Source organism: Acomys russatus, chromosome 15 (genome assembly GCF_903995435.1).
Source record: "Acomys russatus chromosome 15, mAcoRus1.1, whole genome shotgun sequence".
In the NCBI taxonomy this organism is placed as follows: Eukaryota; Metazoa; Chordata; class Mammalia; order Rodentia; family Muridae; genus Acomys; species Acomys russatus.
The window spans coordinates 62,992,194-63,013,934 of NC_067151.1; the positions used below are offsets into that span (position 1 = coordinate 62,992,194).

The following is a 21,741-nucleotide window of genomic DNA, read 5'->3' on the forward strand; positions in this document are numbered from 1 at the left end:
TAACTCCAGTTCCAGAGCTTACAACACCCTCATACAGACATATGCAAGCAAAACAGCAATGCACATAAAATAAAAAGAAATAAATTATATTAAAAAAAGAAAAGGCCTCCAAAGACTGTCTGTGCTGTTTATAAATTGAAATTTTATACATCACAATGTCCTCATGTATTTGCTCTCAGCTCATTTTGGGGTTTATAGGCCATTACAGGAAGAAAGAATTTCAGGTTTTGTCTGGCCCAATTTCATAAGGACCTAAGAGGTTAGATTTTGACTTAGAGTCGCATAGCAGGTTCAGTACAAACCAGTGTTCTTTTTTTGTGTTTGTGTTTGTATTTCCCCTTTCAGCATTTTCCTCTCCACAATAAAATGCCATTTGGAAAAAAACTGAGACAAACTTTGGTTTTCTGGAGTCTGCTTTGCACGGGGCGTTACTGTTTCTCACAGTGTTTTCCTGCTTTAGGCCATCAGATCCTTAAAGTGCATCAGATAAAGGGGACTACGCTCATTGGAGTCAACTTTGTGGGCTATTCAGGGAAGAAAAGCCCAGAAGTGAGTGGAAATTATGGTTAAAGGAACGTAGATTAGGGCCTGGCTTGACAGCACATGCCTCCGATTCTACTCTGGGCTGATTAGTGAGATCCTATCTCAAAACTTAATGGTTTAGAGAGAGAAAGAACACGGAGTTGGAGTTGGGGGGAGGGTCTGGGGGTAGGTGGGGGGGGGGTGGGGATGATCAAAACAGGTTGTATGAAATTCTCAAAGAACCAATAAAAAAAAAAGAAGGAAAGAAAGAAGGGAGGAGGAAGGGAAGGGAAGAAACAGAACTTACCTCAGGTTTAAAGCTCCTCTCTCAAGTCATATTAGCTGCGCTCCACAAGTCAGAAGTGTCTGCTGTGCTTGCTTCCTGGCTAGGAAATTTCCAACTCACCAAGATCTGCGACAGTTGAATTGGTCCTGGTAGAGGACGTCACAATACAGCCTGAGGATGCCACCATCTACAACCATCCTGCTGTGAAGGTGAGGCACACAGGCCCAACTTCACCTGCTGTGCAAAATCAAATACATAGCTGGGCGAGGTGGTGCACACCTGTGATCCCAGTACTGGGGAGGCAGGAGCAGGCAGATCTCTGAGTTCAGGGCCAATTTGGTCTACAAAGCAAGTCCAGAACAGCCAAGGCTACACAGAGAAACCCTGTCTCAAAAACCAGAAAAAAAAAAAAGAGAGAGAGAGAGAGAGAGAGAGAAAGAAAGAAAATCAAATACACATACCGTGCTGAAGAGATTGCTCAGTAGTTAAGAGCACTGGTGTTTTCCCCAGAAGTCCTGAGTTCAAGTCCCAGCACCCACATAGCTGCTCACACTGTCTATAACTTTGGTCTCATGGGATCCAATGCCCTCTTCTCGTATGCAATCAAAACACATAAATAAATAAATCTTAAAACACACACACCCGCACGCACACAATGCACACATGCATGCGGGTCGTGAAGGATGAGCTGTAGTGTCCTTTAGAGCCAGTCTATGGCAATTCACATTTTATCTTATGTCTGTCCACTGTTCTTTTTTTAGATAGAAGTCATCACCTTTAGTCTAAAACCAATAAGAATGGAGCATTGTGTGGTTTTTCTATAGGAAATATTTAACCTTGTGGAAGGATCTGGCTACTTTCTGGTCAACAGCAGTGAGCAAGATATTGTCACCATCACTTACACGGAAGCAGAGAGCTCCATCCAGGTGGGTGGATGCAGCTTCTAGGTCAAAGCGCTTTTTTTGTTTTGTTTTTGTCGTTATTGTTTTGTGTTGTTTTTACTTTTTGTCAATTTGTGTGTGTGTGTGTGTGTGTGTGTGTGTGTGTGTGTGTTTTGCAGGATCTTTGATCCCATTGTGATCCTTGAGATTGTGAACTGTACAACCTGTTTCTTGTTTGGCATGGTTCAGCCCTAACACAACAACTTTCTGTTTATTGTAAACAGGTGATTAAGGTGAGGGTCAGCCCTAGCACGTACCTTTAATCCAAGAGCTCTCTGTACACAGGACTTAATAAAGTTAACCCTAGGTCAAAAGGCGGAGCAAGAAACCAGCTGACAGGGATTAAGGAGTAGGGGAGTCCTTGAGTTGAGGGGTGTTTAAGACTGTGGAGAAGCAGAAGGGGCTTTTAAGCTCTTGGGCTCTTTAGCTTTTAGCTCTTTAACTATTGAGTCCCTTGGCTCCTTGGCCTTTGGCTTTTTGGACTTTGAGCTGGCAGCCTTTGGCCTTGGGTTTTTGGCCTTTTCTTCCTGGGCTGCCAGCTGAGCTAGTAGTGAGCCTTTGGGACCTTTTCCATCTGAATGTGAGCTGAGTAGGAAGGTCAGCTGGGTGCTCTCTCTGCCTCTCTGAACTAGTAGATTTTTTACCCCAGCATCTAGATCCTGAGTCGTTATTGATGAAATAGAATGATTTGGGATTTTCATTTAAAACAAACAACATATGTGTGGTGTGTGTGTGTGTGTGTGTGTGTGTGTGTGTGTGTGTGTGTGTGTGTGTTGAATGTGTGTGCTGCAGAGCATTGTGTGGAGGTGAGAGGACAACATATCAGTCAGTCTCAGGCCATCAGCCTTGGCAACAAACTCCCTTATGTCTGGGCTGCCTTTCTGGCCCTAGTTTTTGTTTGTTTTTTGAGACAGGGTTTCTCTGTGTACCCTGGGCTGTCCTGGAACTCACTCTGTAGACCAGGCTGGCCTGGAATTCAGAGATCCACCCGCCTACTAAGTGCTGGGATTAAAGGCGTGCACTACCACCAACCAGCCTGGCCTTAGTTTTTTTAGTATTTTTGAGTTTTTTGGGTTTTTTGTTTTTGTTTTTTTCGAGACAGGGTTTCTCTGTGTATCCTTGGCTGTCCTAGACTGGCTTTGTAGACCAGGCTGGCCTCGAACTCATCAATCTGGCTGCCTCTGCCTCCCAAGTGCTGGGATTAAAGGCGTGCGCCACCATACCAGCCTGCCCTAGTTTTTTAAAGACAGTCTCAACTAGCCTAGGATGGCGTGGAACTTACCATGATGCCAAGGCTGGCCTTGAACTCCTGATTCTTCTGACTCCACTTCCTAAGTGTTTTTATTGTAGCTTGGACCAATATGCCCAGCCCCAAATATAACTTTTTTTCTTTGCATTGTATTGTACTGGGTTACAAGTGGCCATTTCAGTGTACATGAATAATGTACCACCTTTTCTAGCCCTGCCCCTCCTATAGTCTAGTTTGCCTTTTAGATGTTTTCCTATACATATAGGATTCTAGCTGGATGGAGGAGATGCACACTTTTAATCCCAGCACTCAGAAAACAGAAGCAGGTGGATCTCTCACTTTGAGGCCAGCCTGGTCTACACAGTGAGTTCCAGGGCATCCAAGGCTACACAGAAGAAACCTGTCTCAAGAAAACAAAACAAAGCTGGGCAGTGGTGGCTCGTGCCTTTAATCCCAGCACTTGGGAGGCAGAGGCAGGTGGATCACTGTGAGTTCAAGGCCAGCCTGGTCTACAAAGTGAGGCCAGGACAGCCAAGGCTATACAAGAAACCCTGTCTCGAAAAACCAAAACAAAAAACAAACAAACAAAAAAAGATTCAATGTTTCTACACATAATCTAGAACTCAGAAATAAGAGGAAGCATGCAGTATTTGTCTGTCTGAGACTCACTGTGGGACTCTGCAGGGTCAGGTCGAAGTCTGACTTCTCCGGATTGTCATTTCATGCATGGTCTATGAAGACTGGGCTCCCTGTCTCAGTGGGGTCCTCACTCTTCCTGATCTAGTAACCCCAGATTTTATCACATAGTCAAAGAAATCATCTCCTCACATATAAGATAATCAAGTACTGTTTTCTTCTGCTTGTGATAGGGCCCCATGGTATTGACTGGAAACAAGGCACTGTATGCAGCTTAAGAACCCGGCACCCTCAGCCCAGCAAATCAGGCACATTCACCTTCAGAATTTGAGTGCTCTTGCTCGCCCATGCTCAGCACTCCTCCAACATGACCGTCTGAGACTCCGTTCGTTTCTGGGGTGGGGTGGGGAGGTGGAGGGAACACCACCGGTAGCTTGGTGCTGACCCCTGGGGAAGCAAGCACCTGCCGAGCCTGCGCCATCTGGCACAGTAGACAAACCAGAGAGCGGCGATACTGTGGTGCCGTCACAGGCCTTTGGAATGCCTGAGTTTCCGTTCTGATACTGACAAGTGCACGGCCTTTTGGCTGGTTTTGGGCGTTTGCCCACTTCTAGGCCGTGATCTCAGTATGAGGAGCTGTAACACTTGTGGAGCTCCCGAATTGCCACTGCCTTCTGAGACTGGCAGCATTGTTCTAAAACCAGCTAACTGTTACACCCAGTGCGGGAACTCTTTGCCCACCTCCCTAGAGGGGCTGGGAAAGCAGCTCTGTGCCCAAGTCACAGGCCTCACCCCCACAGCGCTCTTGTTACCCCTGAGTGAGAACCAGGACCTCAGATCTGATACAAGTAGTGCCTGGACTGACCAGCTGGACATGGAGCCTAGACTGGCTGCCGTTGGACACAGAACTACAACTCATTTTATGTGACGGTCTCCATTTGCATCCTTTTTTTTCAAATACATGCCTTGGTTCTTGTTTGTTTGTTTTTGAAACAGGGTTTCTCTGTGTAGCCTTGGCTGTCCTGGACTCACTTTGTAAACTAGGCTGGCCTCAAACTCACAGAGATCGCCTGCTTCTACCTCCCAAGGGCTGGGATTAAAGGCGTGCGCCACCACACCTGGCTTGATTTGGTTCTTCTTGATGGCTGGAAAAATTCCATTGTGAATACATGGCACATTTTCTTTATCCTGAACACCAAGCTGGTTCCATACCTCGGCTACTGTGAACTGTTCTGTGTTCTGCAAGTGTGTGTGACCCTGACCTGGAGCTTTTTGGGTAAATACCCAGGAGTGCTAGGGCTGTTACATCATAGGTCTGTTTGTAGGTTTGTTTGGTTTTTATTTTTGTTTTGAGACAAGGTCTCACTGTGTAACCCTGGCTAGCCTGGAACTTGCTGGTCTAGAACTCACAGAAGTTGCCCTTTACTCTCTGACTTCACACATTCTTTGCCTGCCTTCCTCAGGCCTTTTCTGTGCTTCTTGGCAAAATGCATGTTCTTTAGAATCTTAGGGTTAGCCAGGCAGAAGTGGCACACCACTTTAATCCCAGCACTTGGGAGGCAGAGTCCGGCGGATCTCTATGAGTTAAAGGACAGCCTGGTCTACAAATCAAGTCTAGAACAGCCAGGGCTACACAGAGAAGCCCTGTCTTAGAAAAGAAAAAGAAAAAATAAACTTAAGATGGTACCCCTTGTGAGATTCCTATCTTTGGGGCTGAAGAGATGGCTCAGTGGTTAAGAGCACAGGCTGCTCTTCCAGAGGTCCTGAGTTCAATTCCCAGCACCCACGCGTTGGCTTACATCTGTCTCTAACTCCAGTTCCAGATATCCTCTGGCCACTGAAGCTTAAATAACATGTGACAGTTTACCAGTATAAGGTACATGACAGCTATTATCATGCTGAGATGTTGGACTTTGCCAAAAGTGTATTCTGCATCTACTGAAATAATCTTCCTTGAGTCCATGTAGATCATGTGTGATGTTTATTAACTTGCATACATGGAGCCAGCTCACATCTATAGAATGAAACCAGTTTGATTACAGAGGAAAACACTTTTTAAAGATTTTATTTATTTAATGTATGAGTGCTCGCTCTGTATGTACGCCTGCATGCCAGAAGAGGGCATTAGATCCCAGTGTAGATAGATGGTTGTGAGCCACCATGTGGTTGCCGGGAATTGAACCCAGGACCTCAGGAAAAGCAGACAGGGCTCTTAATCTCTGAGCCTTCTCTCTAGGGCTTGCTGTGTTCTTTTTGTTGTTGTTGTTTGATTTTTGTTTTTCCCAGACAAGGCTTCTCTATGTAGTCCTGGCTGTCATGGAACCCACTATGTAGACTAAGCTGACCTCAAACTCACAGAAATCCACCTGCCTCTGCCTTCCTAGTGCTGGGACTAAAGGCATGTGCCACTTGACTGCCTAAAATATTTGTGTTTTTTTTTAAAAGATGTTTTGGGGGCTGAAGAGATGGCTCAGAGGTTAAGAGCACTGCTTGCTCTTCCAAAGGTCCTGAGTTCAATACCCAGCAACCACATGGTGGCTCATAACCATCTATAATGAGATCTGGTGCCCTCTTCTGGCATGCAGGTGTACATGCAGGCAAAACGCTGTAAACCTAATAAATAAGTAAATATTTTAAAAAATGTTTTATTTTATTACTAGTTTTTTGGAGGATTGTTTATTTAATTGTGTTTGGTTTTGTTTTTTGAGACAGGGTTTCTCTGTGTAGCCTTGGCTGTCCTGGACTCATTTTGTAGACCAGTCTGGCCTGGAACTCACAGAGATCCACCTGCCTCTGCCTTCCAAGTCCTGGGATTAAAGGTCTGCCCCACCACACCTGGCTGTTATTACGAGCATATGTACACATGTGTTTCAGTATGTGGGTTTGTGCACATGAGTGCAAGTGGCCACCAGGGCCAGAGAAAGTCGTTTGATCTGCTGATGCTGGGGTTACAAGCAGCTGTGGGCCATGCCATGTGGGTGCCGGGGACTGAACTGGGGCCCCCTGCGTGGGCATTATGTGCTTTTGACCACTGAGCCACCTCTCCAGCCCATATTTGTTCTTAAAAGTGAAGACTGAGGCAGTAGGGTACAGACACAGGATGATTAAAGCATGCTGTCCCTCAGTAACTTCAGTACAAAGACAGAAGCCAAGTGTCGTGTCAATCCGCTTCCACGAGCACCTGCACTCACAGCTGTCTTAGCTTGGCTTCTATTGCTATGAAGGGACACAGTGACCAAAGCAACTCTTATAAAGAACATTTCATTGGGGCCACCTTCCAGCTCAGAGGCTGAGGCCATTATCATCATGGTGGGAAGCGTGGCGGCACACAGGCAGACATGGCACTGGAGGAGCTGAGGGCTCTACATCTTGGTCCACAGGCAGGATGAGACTGTTGCACACTGGACATAGCTTGAGCATAGGGGACCTCGAAGCCTGCCCCCAGTGACACACTTCTTCCAACAAGCCCACACCTTCTAATAGCACTAGTCCCTATGGGCCAAGCAGTGAAACACATGAGTCATGGGCGTCAGACCTCCACAGTAGCTTTTCCACAGTAGATTTTCCCCATGAGACCTGCTCCCTGCTGATAACTAAGATGGGTCTTAGTTGCTACTGAATTTCAAGTTTCTTAACCTCTGCTTCCATCTGTAAACACCTGTCTTCTTTCTTCTAGTTGGTTCCAAAGCATCCTGGATTTCTCACCCTAGAAGTGTACGACCTGTGCCTGCCTTTCCTGGGGCCAGCAACGGCCCAGCTCAAAGTGTCAGACATACGAGAGGTGGAGTTGGATCTGATTGATAAGGTGAGAGTGGCTGTTTATGATTAATTAGGCCAGAGAGTCATTTCAAGTCAGACATGATGCAAACTCTGTCCACTCCGTCTAGCACATTCTAACACAGTCTCTCCTCTGCTACAGTTCTGGACAAGGCCTCAGACTAATGAAACGCCAGCCTTTAAAGAGCACCATTCTCACTGGTGCCTTTGCCCATTGTCCACTCTCACCCCTCAGGAGTGTCTCCTCTACTCTGCACTCAACTACTCTCTTCTACACAAAAACCAAAACCGGATGAAACAAAAAACTACCACCATTCCAATATTAAAGATGATGAAAATGGCTGGGCGTGGTGGTGCACGCCTTTAATCCCAGCACTGGGGGGGCAGAGGCAGATGGGTCCCTGTGAGTTCAAGGCCAGCCTGGTCTGCAAAGGGAGTCCAGGACAACCAAGGCTACACAGAGAAACCCTGTCTCCAAACATCAAACAACAACAACAACAAAACAAATACTACACACAGCTTCAGGGCATTAACTGACAGCCTACTGGGATCATCTGGCGTGCACAGAAATGTCTGCATCTCAGACTCAATCGTCCTTGCTTAATTGGATGTCTAAAGCATGCCGCCTTTTTTTAACTATTAGGTTGAGATCGGCAAAACCGTGTCAGTGGTTGTAAGGGTTCTTGGCTCTTCTAGACACCCTTTCCGGAACAAGTACTTCAGAAACATGGATGTCAGGCTGCAGCTGGCATCTGCCATTGTCACCCTGAGGTGAGTTCGTTCATTCCCACTGTTCTCCTCAGCTGGTGCACTGAGAGCCTCCCTCCTGGTGGCCTGCTCAGCTTCACTTAGCTTAGTCCAGACTTTTTTTTCCTGCTCTTTTTGTAGTTTACTCAGCCCATACTCTCTTCCCGGCCAGTGTCTCCGGGATGTACTCATTCAAGCTGGGTGTGGAGGTGCACACCTGCAACCCCAACACAGATCACAAGTGTGAGCAGCCTGCGTAAGAGATCTCCAGGACAGCCAGGGCTACATGAAGAGACGCCGGGGTTTTTTGTTTGTTTTTTGTTTTTTTATGTTTTTTGTTTGTTTGTTTTTTTGAGACAGGGTTTCTCTGTAGCCTTGGCTGTCCTGGACTCCCTTTGTAGACCAGGCTGGCCTTGAACTCACAGCGACCTACCTGCCTCTGCCTCCCAAGTGGAGATGCTGTCTTAAACCACCAAACACAACAAACAAAACTGCCAAATCGGTAGATGGCGCACGCCTTTAATCCCAGCACTCGGGAGGCAGAGGCAGGAGGATCACTGTGAGTTCAAGGCCAGCCTAGTCTACAAAGTGAGTCCAGGACAGCCAAGACTACACAGAGGAACCCTGTCACGAAAACCCAAATAACAAAAACCTGCCCGATCTCAGCAGTAGCACGTGGATCTTTGCAGACTAATGGAAGACCAGGACGAGTACTCGGAAAACTACATGCTCCGTGCTGTCACCATTGGACAAACCACACTTGTAGCCATCGCCACAGATAAGATGGGGAGACAGTTCACATCGACACCTCGGCACATTGAGGTCAGTGAACGCTCACATCCAAATGTGCTTCCTCACTCAGCGTCGTTTGCTATTTTCCAGTTATACATAATACACTTTGCTTGGGATTTTTCTGTTTAAAATTAACTGTTTTCTTTCCCCTACAATTAAATAAATACATGGAATACAGTTCTTGTAGAAAATGTACAAAGCACAAAAAAGTTTAAGGATTTATAGCTATAAGGGTAAGGTGGGCACATACACACTGCATATATACATACATAAACATACATACATACATACATACATACATACACACACACATAAACATGAGCTGGTGACACAGCTCAGTTGGTAAAGGGCCTGATACAAGTGCCTTGTAACCACCCGAGCTCAGTCCTTGGGACATACAGTAGGAGAGAACTGACTCCTGAAAGTTGCCCTCTTACCTCCGCACATATGACATGTCTACACATACACACTAATAAAATTAAATGAATAAGGCAGACATGGTAGCACACACCTTTAGTCCTAGCAGTGGGGAGGCAGAAGCAGGCAGATCTCCATGAATTTGAAGCCAGCCTGGACTACAGCCTGTTTCAAAATCACTGTAATTAATTGATTGATTGATTGATTGAAAAATCTATGACTCTACCATTATCAAATTTTCAATTGTGAGCCAGTCATGGTGGTGCACGCCTTTAACCCCAGCACTTGGAGGCAGAGGCAGGTGGATCTCTGTGAGTTCAGGGGCAGCCTGGTCTACAAAGTGAGTCCAGAACAATCAAGGCTACATAGAGAAACCCTGTGTTGAAAAACAAAAAACAAAAAACAGAAAAATGTTTCAGTTGTGGCGGTCTATGCTTCTACTCTCAGACCTCAGTAGGAACAGACAGGAGGATTACAACAAATTTGAGGCTAGCCTGGTCTATCTATCTAGACAATTCAGGACCCCCAGAGCTTCACAGTGAGACACTGCCTCAAAAAGCAAATTATGTTCTCTTCCTGCTTTTTTTCTTTTTTTGGTTTTTTTAAGACAGGGTTTCTCTGTGTCTACAAAGTGAGTCCAGGACAGCCAAGGCTACGCAGAGAAACCCCGTCTCAAAAATCAAAACACAAAACAAACAGCAGACCGAATGATGGCTACTATTGCCTTTTTGTTTCCTTCTAGGTGTTTCCTCCGTTCAGACTTGTTCCTGAGAAAATGACATTGGTTATAACAAACATGATGCAGGTGATCTTTCTTATGGTTCTATTGTGGTTTTAATCTTTTTTTTTTTTATTTTATTTCTTTTATGTGCGTTGGCTTTTTTCCCTGCAGGTATATATGTGTGTGAGGGCCCTGATCCTCTGGAACTGGAGTTACAGACAATTGTCAGCCACCATATGGTTGCTGGGAATTGAAACCTGGTCCTCTGAAAGAGAAGTCCATGCTCTTAACCACTGAGCCATCTCTCCAACCCCTTAGTTTTGGTTTTTGAGACAGGGCCTTGCTCTGTAGCCCAAGCTAGCCTCAAACTCCTGACACCCTCCAGTCTCAAGCTTTCTTTCTTTTTAAAAATTTTTAAAGATTTATTTACTTTATTTATTGCATATGAGTGCTTTACTGAAGAGGGCATCAGATCACATTATAGATGGTTGTGAGCCACCATGTGGTTGCTGGGAATTGAACTCACGACCTCTGGAAGAATAGGTGGCGCTCTTAACAACTGAGCCATCTCTCCAGCCCTCTTTTTAAATTTTTAAAAAATATTTATTTAGTTTTGTATACAGTATTCTGCCAGAAGTAGGCACCAGATCTCATTATGGATGGGTGCTGGGAATTGAACTCAGGACCTCCGGAAGAGCAGTCAGCGCTCTTAACCTCTGCGTCATCTCTCCAGTTTCAAGCTTTCAAGCCCTAGGATTGTAGGTGTGTGCCTGTAATCTGTGTCAATCTGTATCAATTTTTGTGTGTGTGTGTGTGTGTGTGTGTGTTGTCTGTATGTATACATACCACATACAGTACTCAAGTATGTCAGAAGAGGTCGTCGGGTCCTTGGAACTGGAGGTGCAGATGGTTGTGAGATTCCTGCCATGTGGGTCCTGGGAATTGAACCTGGTTCTCTGGAAGGGCAGCTAGTGTTTTTTTCTTACCATCTTTCTTTCTTCCCTCCCTGCCCCCTGCCTCAGTTTTTCTAGACAGAGTTTATCTTTGGCTGTCCTAGAACTCACTCTGTAGACCAAGCTGGCCTAAAATTCTCAGAGATCTACCCGCTTCTGCTCCCGGGTGTTGGGTTAAAGGTGTGCGCCACCACTGCCTGGCGTAGCTAGTGCTCTTAACTACTGGGCTATGTGTCTAATAGAGGTGCTTTTAAAGCAGAAAACATGATTTGCCTTTTCTGTTTTATGTGCATACGCACCTCCTGTCCCTGCTGTGCCCAGCCCGCCCGGGCCTCTGATGCGTGTGGCGTGAAGACTCTGGAGTGCGTGGGCCACCCTTGTGTTGATGCACGTGCGCTGTCCTTGTTGAGAAAAGACATGTCCTTTCTTACCCGCATTTGAGGCCTCCAGTGCTGTGTTTGAATTCCAGATAACGTCGGAAGGAGGCCCTCAGCCGCAGTCCACCATTCACTTCTCTGTCAACAATCAGACGGTAGCTGTTGTTAACCGCAGGGGCCAAGTTTCCGCAAGAGAGGTTGGCACAGCTGTGGTCCACGGCACCATCCAGACAGTGAATGAAGACACTGGCAAAGTCGTTGTGTTCTCCCAGGTACCCTTGCTGTGCTCTGCTTCTACTCCCGCATCTGGGGGTGATAGGTGCAGGTGATGAGGAGGACACCAGCGGACCAGGAGCGCCCTTCTGGTGCCCTTCATCTGGTGTAGAAAACACGTGGACTTTAGTGGAAAACCCACAGAGTTCTTGGCATTGTAAGATGTGTCCCTGTTCTGTTTTGGGGGGGGTTTTCTTCTTCTTCTTCTTCTTTTTTTTTTTATGTTGTTTTTTTGTCTTGTTTTGTTTTGGTTTTTGAGATGAGGCTTCTCTGTGTAGCCTTGGCTGTCCTGGACTCACTTTGTAGACCAGGCTGGCCTCAAGCTCACAGAGACCCACCTGCCTCTGCCTCCCAAGTGCTGGGATTAAAGGTGTGCATCACCACGCCTGGCCTTATAGAACTTTTTTTTTATGTGCATTGGTGTTTTGCCTGAATGTATGTCTATAAGAGAGTGTCAGATCTTGGCATTACAGACAGTTGTGAGCTGCCATGTGGGTGCTGGGAATCGAACCTGGGTTTTTTGGAAGAGCAGTCAGTGCTCTTGACCACTGAGCCATCTCTCCAGCCCCCTTATAGAACTTTTTAAAAGAACAAATCAAGCAGCAGTGGCAGGGCTTTCTGTGGTTGTTGAGCATCAGAGACAGTGTAAGGAGCTAGCTGTAAGCATCCCTGTCAGCCCAGGAGCTAGCTGTAAGCGTTCCTGTCAGCCCACAGAAGCTCCCCTAGCCTAAGCTCGCTCTCCACCTGTGAGCAGGATGAAGTCCAAATTGAAGTGGTCCAGCTCCGGGCTGTTAGGATCCTCGCAGCTGCGACTCGCCTCATCACAGCCACTGAGGTCAGTTGTGCAAAGCAAGTGTGCTTGTGGGTTCTTCTTCATTTCTCTCTCCTTCCCCCAAAGTCTGCTGTTTTAAGAGTTATTTATTTTGTGTGTATGAATGTTTTCCTACATGTGTGTCTGTGTACCAGATGCATGCCTGATGCCCATGCAGGCCAGAAGGCGGTGGTGGATCCCCTGGAGCTGGGGTTACAGACAGTTGTGAGCCACTGTGTGCGGGCTGGGAATGGATCTCGGGTCCTTTGGAAGGGAACCAGGTGCTCTTAATGGCCGAGCCTTCTCTTTAGCCCTTTTGTGTGTGAATTCCTTGATGCAGGTGTTATGTAGCTCTGGCTAGCCTAAAACCCAGATAATCCTCGTGCCTCCGCCGCCAGACTTCTGGGATTCCAGGCATGTGCCATCATGCCCAACTCTGAGGTTGGTATGAGAGCCATGTCTGGGCAGGGCATGCAGCCCAACACCACACTTTCTTTCCAGATGCCAGTCTATGTCATGGGGGTGACTAGTACCCAGACTCCCTTCTCCTTCAGCAATGCCAACCCCATGCTCACATTCCACTGGTCCATGAGCAAAAGGGACGTGCTGGATCTGGTACCCAGGCATTCAGAGGTATGGACTTGTCCTGTATTACATTACCGTGGAAGTTTAAAGATTTATTTTTAGGGTTGGGGACTTAGCTCAGTGGTAGAGCACTTGGCACAAGGCCCTGGATTCGGTCCTCAGCTCTGGAAAAAATTATTTTTATTTTTTAGCTATGGAGGAATACATGAGTGCAGGCAAGAGGCGTCGGGTCCCTGGAGGCAGTGTCACAGGCAGGTGTGAGCTGAGGGCCTCTGCAAAAGCAACTGCTCCGAACTGCCGTTCTCTGGCCCTTCACCTCCCACTTTGACAGGGTGACTATTTAGTGCTGGCTGTCCTGGAACTCACTGTGTGGACCAGGTGGGCCGTGAATTTGTAGTAACCCTCCTGCCTCTGCCTCCTGGGATCTGGGGTTACAGGCACAGCATCATGCTTGCTCTGCCCTAGCGATCTTTTTGTTGTCTAAGGTTTTCATAAATTGCTCATTCTTTCATTTCTTAGGCCTCAATTGACATAATTTCATTAATGCAAAAGTTTATCATTTAAAAATAATTATAATGAGCTGGGCGTGGTGCTGCACGCCTTTAATACCAGCACTTGAGAAGCAGAGGCAGACAGATCTCTGTGAGTTCGAGGACAGCCTGATCTACAAAAGCAAGTCCAGGACAGCCAGGGCTATACAGAGAAACCCTGCCCCAAAAACCAAAGATACATAAACAATAATAATTATTATTTGCAGAATAAAATGTAGTTTGTACTTTGAGTGGTAGACAGAAAAACCAGTAACACAAGTGTCCTGTTTCCTGAATTTATTTTTGCCCAGGAACTCAACATTCACTCTGGAATAGCACAAATGGAGGCTTTTCTCGTATAGGCTTGCAAGTGTTCACATCTGGAATCTGAATTGCCAGAGTCTCTCTTGTCTGCTGAGGACCTTCCTGGCCTGGCTCCTTCAGCTTAGTGTCCTGAGGGCCTTAGTGCCTTTGGTAACACGCACAGAGTGCAGGCGTGAGGCCGACAGGGCTGGTGATGCACACCTTCAATCCCAGCACTCTGAGTTCTACTCCAGCCTGGTCTACACAGCAAGTCTCAGGCTAGCCAGAGCTATGCAGTAATACCTTGTCTCAAAATTAATTAATAAAAAGAGAAAGATTTAGCTGGGCAAGGATGGTACACTCCTTTAATTCTAGCACTTGGGAAGCAGAGGCAGGTAGATCTTGTGAGTTCAAGGCCAGCCTTTGAAAACTGGTTTTCGGGCTGGAGAGATGGCTCAGTGGTTAAGAGCACTGTCTGCTCTTCCAGAGGTCCTGAGTTCAATTCCCAGCAACCACATGGTGGCTCACAACCATGTGTAATGTGATCTGATGCCCCCTTCTGGCCTGCAGGTGTACATGCAGGCAGAGACTGTATACATAATAAATAAATAAATAAATATTAAAAAAGAAAAGAAAAATGGTTTTTGTGCCCATGGGATGGGATGGCCCATCACCTCTCACACTAAAGCATGAGAAAGACAAATAAGTACAACCCTGACCTCCAGAGACACCTTTCTTCTCTCCCATTTCATCCTCTGCTGTGGGAATCCTCCTTAGAAGCCACTTGCCCCATTTCAATTCGTCTCCTATGAATGAACTGCCTTAGAGATGACACGGAAGGAAGCTTGAGACTTGCCAGCATTGGCTGACGATCACAGAGGCTTGTCTTAGGACTGATTATGCTGCTAGGAACAGGAAGAGAAATGAGGGGAAAAAAACAAGTTCTTAAATGAGGTGTGGTAGAATATACTTGAGGGTTTTGTTGTTGCTTAATATAAAATCGATTTGCTTTTAATTTTTGCTTTGTGTTATTAAAGTATTAAATTATAATTGTTAAATTCATTTTGTGCACTGGTGTTTTGCCTGCATGTATGTCTGTGTGAGAGTGTCAGAAGTTCTGGAGCTGGAGCTACAGACAGGCGTAACCTACCATGAACCCAGGTCTCCTGGAAGAACAGCCAGTGCTCTTAACTGCTGAGCCATCTCTCCAGCCCTGGTTGAAAACCCTTATAATCCCAGAATTTAAGATACTGAGCCAAAAGGACTGAGATTGAAGCTAGCTTGGGCAACATAGTGAGACCCTTTCTCAAGGAGAGGGAGGGAGGGAGGGGGAGGGGGGAGGGAGGGAGGGAGGGAGGCATGTGGTGGCTCATGCCTGTAGTCCTGGCACTAGAGAGATGGAGACAGGAAAATCAAAAGTTCAAGGTCACCATGAACTACAAAGCCAGATGAAGGTGGGCCTGGGCTTTCAAGAGAGGTGGCTCAGTGGTTAAGAGCACTGGTTGCTCTTGCAGAGGACGCAGATTGATTCCCAGCACCCATGTGTCAGCTCACGGTCATCTAGCTCCAGTTCCAGGGACGTGACTCCTCTCTGGTCGCCACAGGCACTGCACACACACGGCGCAGAGACATACGTGCAGGCAAAACACCCACACACATAAAGTAAAAGAAGCCCGCACAGAGCCCCAGTCCGGCCCCCACGGCTGTCCTTCCAACCCATCCTTTTACTGTCTAGGTGTCTCTACAGCTTTCAGCTGAGAACAACTTTGCCATGGTTGTTCACACAAAAGCAGCTGGCAGGACCACGATCAAGGTCACTGTCCGCAGTACAAATAGCTCCTTCGGACAGTTTGAGGGGAATCTGCTGGAACTGTCTGATGAGATTCAGATCCTGGTAAGTGCCCAGCTAAGTCTTGCTTCTGTCAGTCAGGACGCACGTGTTGCTAGGCACAGCTCCAATCTGTCGCTGTGACCGAGCTCTCGCACACCCAGTCTATTGCTGTGACCGATGAGTTGGGGATGGACAGGTGGTGGCTCCAACGGTAAGAGTGCTTGCTGCAAAGTCAGATGCCTGGAACCCACACGAAAAGGGCAGATGTGGTGGTGAACATCTGTAATCCTTGCACACCTACAGGGGATGAGACAATAAGACAGAATTGCCCAGGGCTCTGGCAGAAACAAGAGAAACTCTGCCTCAAAAAGGTTGGAGTAAACAATCCACTCTGAAAAGTTGTCCTACACACACACACACACACACACACACACACACACACTAAATGAGTGTAAAAAACACCCAAAAAGTAAAAAAAAAAAAAAAAAAGTTCAACCAACCAGTCAACCAATCAATAAAGAACAAGCAGTCATGAGTAGAGCTGCCTTTTTCCCTTTGCTTTGCTGTTGACTCTTTAATTCAGTACAGTGGTGAGGAAATGGCAGGCAGGTAGGCAGTAAAGATCTGGAGGGAACTAACTTAGTATCAGCAGCTTCACTCCCACATCTCACTCAGTCCAGTGAACAGAAATAAAACTGGGCCTCAAAGTAATTTTAGTCTACCAGGGAGGCTGGAGCCAGTGGGATTTGCCACATGGCTGGTACTTCAGGAGTAGAGCTCTGTGTGTGTGTGTGTATGTGTGTGTGTACATATATATACTTTTAATAATATATAATGCATAATTTTAATAATGTATTCTTTTAATAGCATGTATAATAACACCAATTTTAATAATATATAATATATTATTATATTTTTATTTATTTTTTGGAGACAGGTCTCTCTCTGTGTAGTCATGGCTGTTCTAAAACTCTATATGTAGACCAGGCTGGCCTCAGCCTCACAGAGATCCACCCGCCTCTATGCCCTCCCTACCAAGTGCTGGGACTGAAGACATGCGCCACTAGCCCAGCTTTCGATGCTATATTCTGGACTACCAAGTGTGTACCGAGCACCTGGCTCATTTAAGGGAGAGTATGGTGGAATGTTTAGACTAACTAGAAATGGGGCAGACTGTTGACTTGTAGCTACCACATGTTCCACACGATCCCCACTGGAGTGTCCTGGGACCCATCCATGCGTCAATAAATATCATAACTTGTCTCTCCCTGAACATTATTTTCTCACTGTAGGTGTTTGAAAAACTCCAACTTTTCTATGCAGACTGCCAACCCAAGCAGATTCTGATGCCTATGAATTCTCAGCTGAAGCTCCACACCAACAGGTGAGGAGGAAGGAAAACAGGTCCAGACATGAAGAGCCGTCAGTAAAATGTTCACACTGTGCCCAGCAAGCCACCGGAACACAGACTACAGAATTGTCCTCTGACCTCCTCCTCCTCTCCCGCCTTCCCTCCTGTGTGCTTAGGACACAAGATAACAAGCTTATAGACGTGCTTAGGACACAAGCCTGATGGCCTGAATTTGACCCAAGTGCCGAGTGAACAGCAAGCTGTGCCCCATCTGGCTCAGAGCAGGACACAGAGCAGCAGAAACAAGAGAGCCAGCTCAAAAGGGCGGCGTGTGCACGCCTGCACACACACGTTACCGATCATTTAAAAAACATTTTCAGGGCACGGGGGAGGCAGAGGCAGGTGGATCTCTGTGAATTCAAGGCCAGCCTGGTCTACAGAGTGAGTTCTAGGACAGCTAGGTTTATATAGAGAAAGCCTGTCTCAGAAAACCAAAAAAATAAAATAAACAAAATTCATGCCTTTAATCCCAGCACTCGGGAGGCAAAAGCAGGCGGATCTCTGTGAGTTCGAGGCCAGCCTGATCTGCAAAGTTAGTCCAGGACAGCCAAGGCTACATAGAGAAACCTTGTCTCAGAAAAAAAAAAAAAACCAAAACCAAAACAAAACAAAAAAGCCCACATTTTTAATGTTTTTAATTGCATATGGAAAGAACTACCATTTACTCTTAATTGGTTTTTCTAATGTGAATGATTTTTCAAAGAAGAAATAATTTATACAGCATAAAAATAACCAAAAGGGCCATGTGTGGTAGCACACGCCTTTAATCCCAGCACTCAGGAGGTTCGAGGCCAGCTTGGTCTACAAAGTGAGTCCAGGACAGCCAAGGCTACACAGAGAAACCCTGTCTCGAAAAAAAAAAAAGTGTATATGTATATGAGTGTGTGTGTGTGTGTGTGTGTGTGTGTAAGTGTCCGTGTGAGAGTGTGTATGCGTGAATGAGCATTTGTGTGTCTGAATGAGGGTGTGAGTGTGTGTGCGTGCCAGGAAGACAGAGTTTAACTTTCAGCATTTAATTCTCCCCTTCCTGACAGCATCCTAGGATCAAACTCAAGATGGGCTTTTGTGTCAAACACTTTTTACCCAATTTTCTATTTCACAAGCCCAAAATAACCTTCATTTTTGTTTTTTTGAGACAGGGACTCATAGGGTCCAAGATGGCATCCACTCTTATGTAAACAGGGCAACCACTGACTTCTGAGGCCTCTGCTTCTACCTCCTCAGTGCGAGGAGTACGGCTGTGGCACGCCATGCCTGACTCTCCGTGTGTGTCTAGGACAGGGTCTCAACATCTTGGTCCCCTCCCCAGCTTCCCAAGTGTTGTAATTACAGCTGTGCACCACAGCACCTCAGTTATTTTTACTCCTTGACGGTTGTTTTGTTTGTTTGTTTGTTTGTTGTTTTTTCGAGACAGAGTTTCTCTGTGGAGCCTTGACTGTCCTGGACTCACTTTGTAGACCATGCTGGCCTCGAACTTACGGAGATACGCCTGCCTCTGCCTCCCAAATGCCAGCTTTATTTCTATTTTATTGTTTTTTAACTCAGTATCTTTTTTGTATTAAATTCTTTCTAAGCTCTTTCTCTGGACATTTTCTATAAGCGTACCTTCCTGACTCCAGGTGTTTGGGACTTGAGCTTCTCAGTCATATGGCGGCTCAGGGACAGGACCCTTTCCGTGCAGCAACAGGCTCCGTCCGCACCCTTGACTTTTGCTGCCCACAGTATTGTCAGATCCCAGTTCTGGGCAGGTGCTGGGCCCCTGTGGCGGCAGGTGTTCCTCAGGGACCACTCAGAGGGCGATGGAGAACAGTGTCTACAGAATGTTAAGACAGGACAATACCAAAATCCAGCCTGTAATCAGATCTCTGTCGGAACAGAAACCAGAAATTCCAACAAATAATTTTCTAATGTGCAACAGAGTTTTATTTTTAAAAAGAAAAGCATAGGCCTGAGGTGAGTGGTATATACCTGTAGTCCCAGCACACAGGGAGGTAGAGACATGTACTGGCTAGTTCTATGTAAAGTTGACACAAGCTGCAGTCATCTGAGAAAAGGGAACCTCAACTAAAACATAACCTCTACAAAATCAGGCTGTAGGGATGCCCATAGGGTATTTTCATAATTAATGATTGATGTGGGAGAACCCACACCATTGTGGGTGGTGCTGTCCCTGTGCTGGTCAGCCTGGGATTTAAAAAAAAAAAAAAAAACAGGCTGAGGGCCAGATGTGGTGGTGCATGCCTTTAATCTCAGCAGTCAGGAGGCAGAGGCAGGTGGATCTCTGTGAGTTCGAGGCCAGCCTGGTCTACAAAGCAAGTCCAGGACAGCCAAGGCTACACAGGGAAACCCTGTCTCGAAAAACAAAACAAAACAACCCAAAAGGAGGCTAAGCAAGTCATAAGGAGCAAGCCAATAAGCAGCATCCTTCCATGGCCTCTACATCAGCTCCTGCCTCTAGGCTGCTGCCCTGCTTGAGTTCCTGCCCTGACGTCCCACAATGATGGACTGGGACTGGAATTGTAAGCCAGACAAACCTTTCCCTCCAAGTTGCCTTTGGTGTGTTTTAGCATAGCAACAGAACCCCTAAGATAAGGCAGGAAGATGAGGAATTCAAGGCCATCCTTGGCTACATAGGGAGTGTAAGCTCAGCCTGGAATACACGAGACACTGGAGGGGCAGGGGAAACCACCACAGCTGGTCGTGATGGCTCACACCTGTGTATCTCAACACTAAGGGGGTGGGAGGAGAATCAGAGGTCAAGTGAGTCTTTAGCTACAAAGTGAGCCAGCCTTAAAACAGAGTTGTATAGTCTTTGCCTGTGATTACTTTTGATGTGTGATTTCCGTTTTTAATTTGTGACTTTTGGGGCAGATTTTTTTTTTTTTTTTTTTTTTTTTTTTTTTTTTGAGACAAGGTCTTTCTATGTATCTTGGAGCTCACTATGTAGATGAGGCTGGCCCCCAATTCACAGAGATCCACTGATCCACTTGCCTCTACCTCCCAAGTGCTGGTGTTAGAGGCCACCATGCCCTGCTCAGGGTGTGTATGTGTGTCTGATGGTATGAGCTGATGTGCTCCCTGTGCACTGTTGGTTTTTTAAGTTTTAAGTTTTCTGAGACAGGGTTTTCCTGTGTAGCCCAAGCTAGCCCAGAGTTCACACTATGACTAGGGCTAGTTTCAAACCCATAGTAATCCTTCTGCCTCAGCCATCAGTGCTGTAAGTATGGGTAAGCCAACACAGTCATCCTGCTTTTACTCTTGTCAGACTTTTTTTTTTCTCTCCAGACAGGGTTTCTCTGAGTAGACCTTGCTTTCCTGAAACTCTCTCTGTAGCCAGGCTGGCCTCTAGCTCACAGAGATCCCTCAGTGCACCACCAGCCCTGGCTTGGTCTTGTCAGTCTTCACCTGGTTCCCTCTGATCAGACAGGGTCCCCGAGACTGCCTGCTTGCTCTGTTTATGTCCTAGAGATGGCGCAGCCTTTGTGAATTCCCGTGTTCTCAAGTGTTTCCCTAATTCCTCCGTCATTGAGGAAGATGGAGAGGGGCTCCTGAGGTCTGGATCCATTGCGGGCACTGCAGTATTGGAAGTCACTTCTATAGAACCTTTTGGAGTCAATCAAACGACCATAACTGGAGTCCAGGTGAGTCAGGGACTAAATCAATAAAACAACGGGGCCCATGATACAGCTCAGTAGCACAGCGCTGGCGTACAGCAGTGGCTCAGCGCTGGCGTACAGCGGTGGCGCAGCGTTGGCGTACAGCAGTGGCTCAGCGCTGGCGTACAGCAGTGGCTCAGCGCTGGCGTACAGCGGTGGCGCAGCGCTGGCGTACAGCAGTGGCTCAGCGCTGGCGTACAGCGGTGGCGCAGCGTTGGCGTACAGCAGTGGCTCAGCGCTGGCGTACAGCAGTAGCACAGAAGCTCTGTGTCTGACCACAGCACTTCAAAAACTAAGTAGATGGAATGCCAAGGCCTGAAAGACAATGTCCTCTTCCTGGAATTAGGAGGTTCTCTGGAACATAAATGAACCTGTCACAGCAGATCCTGACATGGATTCAAAGCATCGCAATAGAACAGACCGCAGCGCCATAATGAAAGGCACCTCACACTGGCGAGCCTGTGGTCCCAGTAGCTTTGCCATGTGGGTGAGAGGAGAGTATAGGAGTGCTTCTGTTAGACTCTGGCTTTGAATCTGGGTCTGGTGATGCATGACTTTAATCCTGGCAATCGGAAAGCTGAGGCACAAGGATTGCTACAAGTTCAAAGCCAACGTGGGCTACAGAGTGAGACCGTATCTCAAAAATAAATAAATGTCTGACTTTAATATAGAATTCAATATTTTAGAGGGAAAGAGGCCTCAGAGTGCTTCTTGGCCTCCTGGCTCAGACCAAATGTAGAAAAGGCCTCAGAGGCATGTCAATCTAACACGAACCTTTTACATACTATATACACACCGTATTCCAGCCTATGTGTTACACATGCTGTGTGCGTTACCTCTTTTTACTACTGTAAGAACTATATGGGTTCATACAACTGAGAAGGAAGCTGAGGCCCAGAACTGCATAAAGCTATGAGGTGGCA

The 21,741-nt window shown here is 46.6% G+C and overlaps 1 protein-coding gene across 1 annotated transcript in view; it reads left to right on the plus strand.

Moving 5' to 3' along the window:
* Nup210l (nucleoporin 210 like) overlaps positions 1 to 21,741 on the plus strand; it is a 98,127-nt gene that overhangs the window by 59,048 nt on the left and 17,338 nt on the right. The window contains exons 18-30 of the mRNA XM_051156931.1: positions 461 to 549; positions 913 to 1,017; positions 1,633 to 1,734; positions 7,311 to 7,439; positions 8,055 to 8,182; positions 8,848 to 8,980; positions 10,110 to 10,172; positions 11,511 to 11,690; positions 12,446 to 12,526; positions 13,004 to 13,135; positions 15,656 to 15,814; positions 17,044 to 17,135; positions 20,629 to 20,803. Coding sequence (XP_051012888.1) covers positions 461 to 549; positions 913 to 1,017; positions 1,633 to 1,734; positions 7,311 to 7,439; positions 8,055 to 8,182; positions 8,848 to 8,980; positions 10,110 to 10,172; positions 11,511 to 11,690; positions 12,446 to 12,526; positions 13,004 to 13,135; positions 15,656 to 15,814; positions 17,044 to 17,135; positions 20,629 to 20,803 — 1,568 coding nt within the window. The remainder of the gene's footprint in view (positions 1 to 460; positions 550 to 912; positions 1,018 to 1,632; positions 1,735 to 7,310; positions 7,440 to 8,054; positions 8,183 to 8,847; positions 8,981 to 10,109; positions 10,173 to 11,510; positions 11,691 to 12,445; positions 12,527 to 13,003; positions 13,136 to 15,655; positions 15,815 to 17,043; positions 17,136 to 20,628; positions 20,804 to 21,741) is intronic.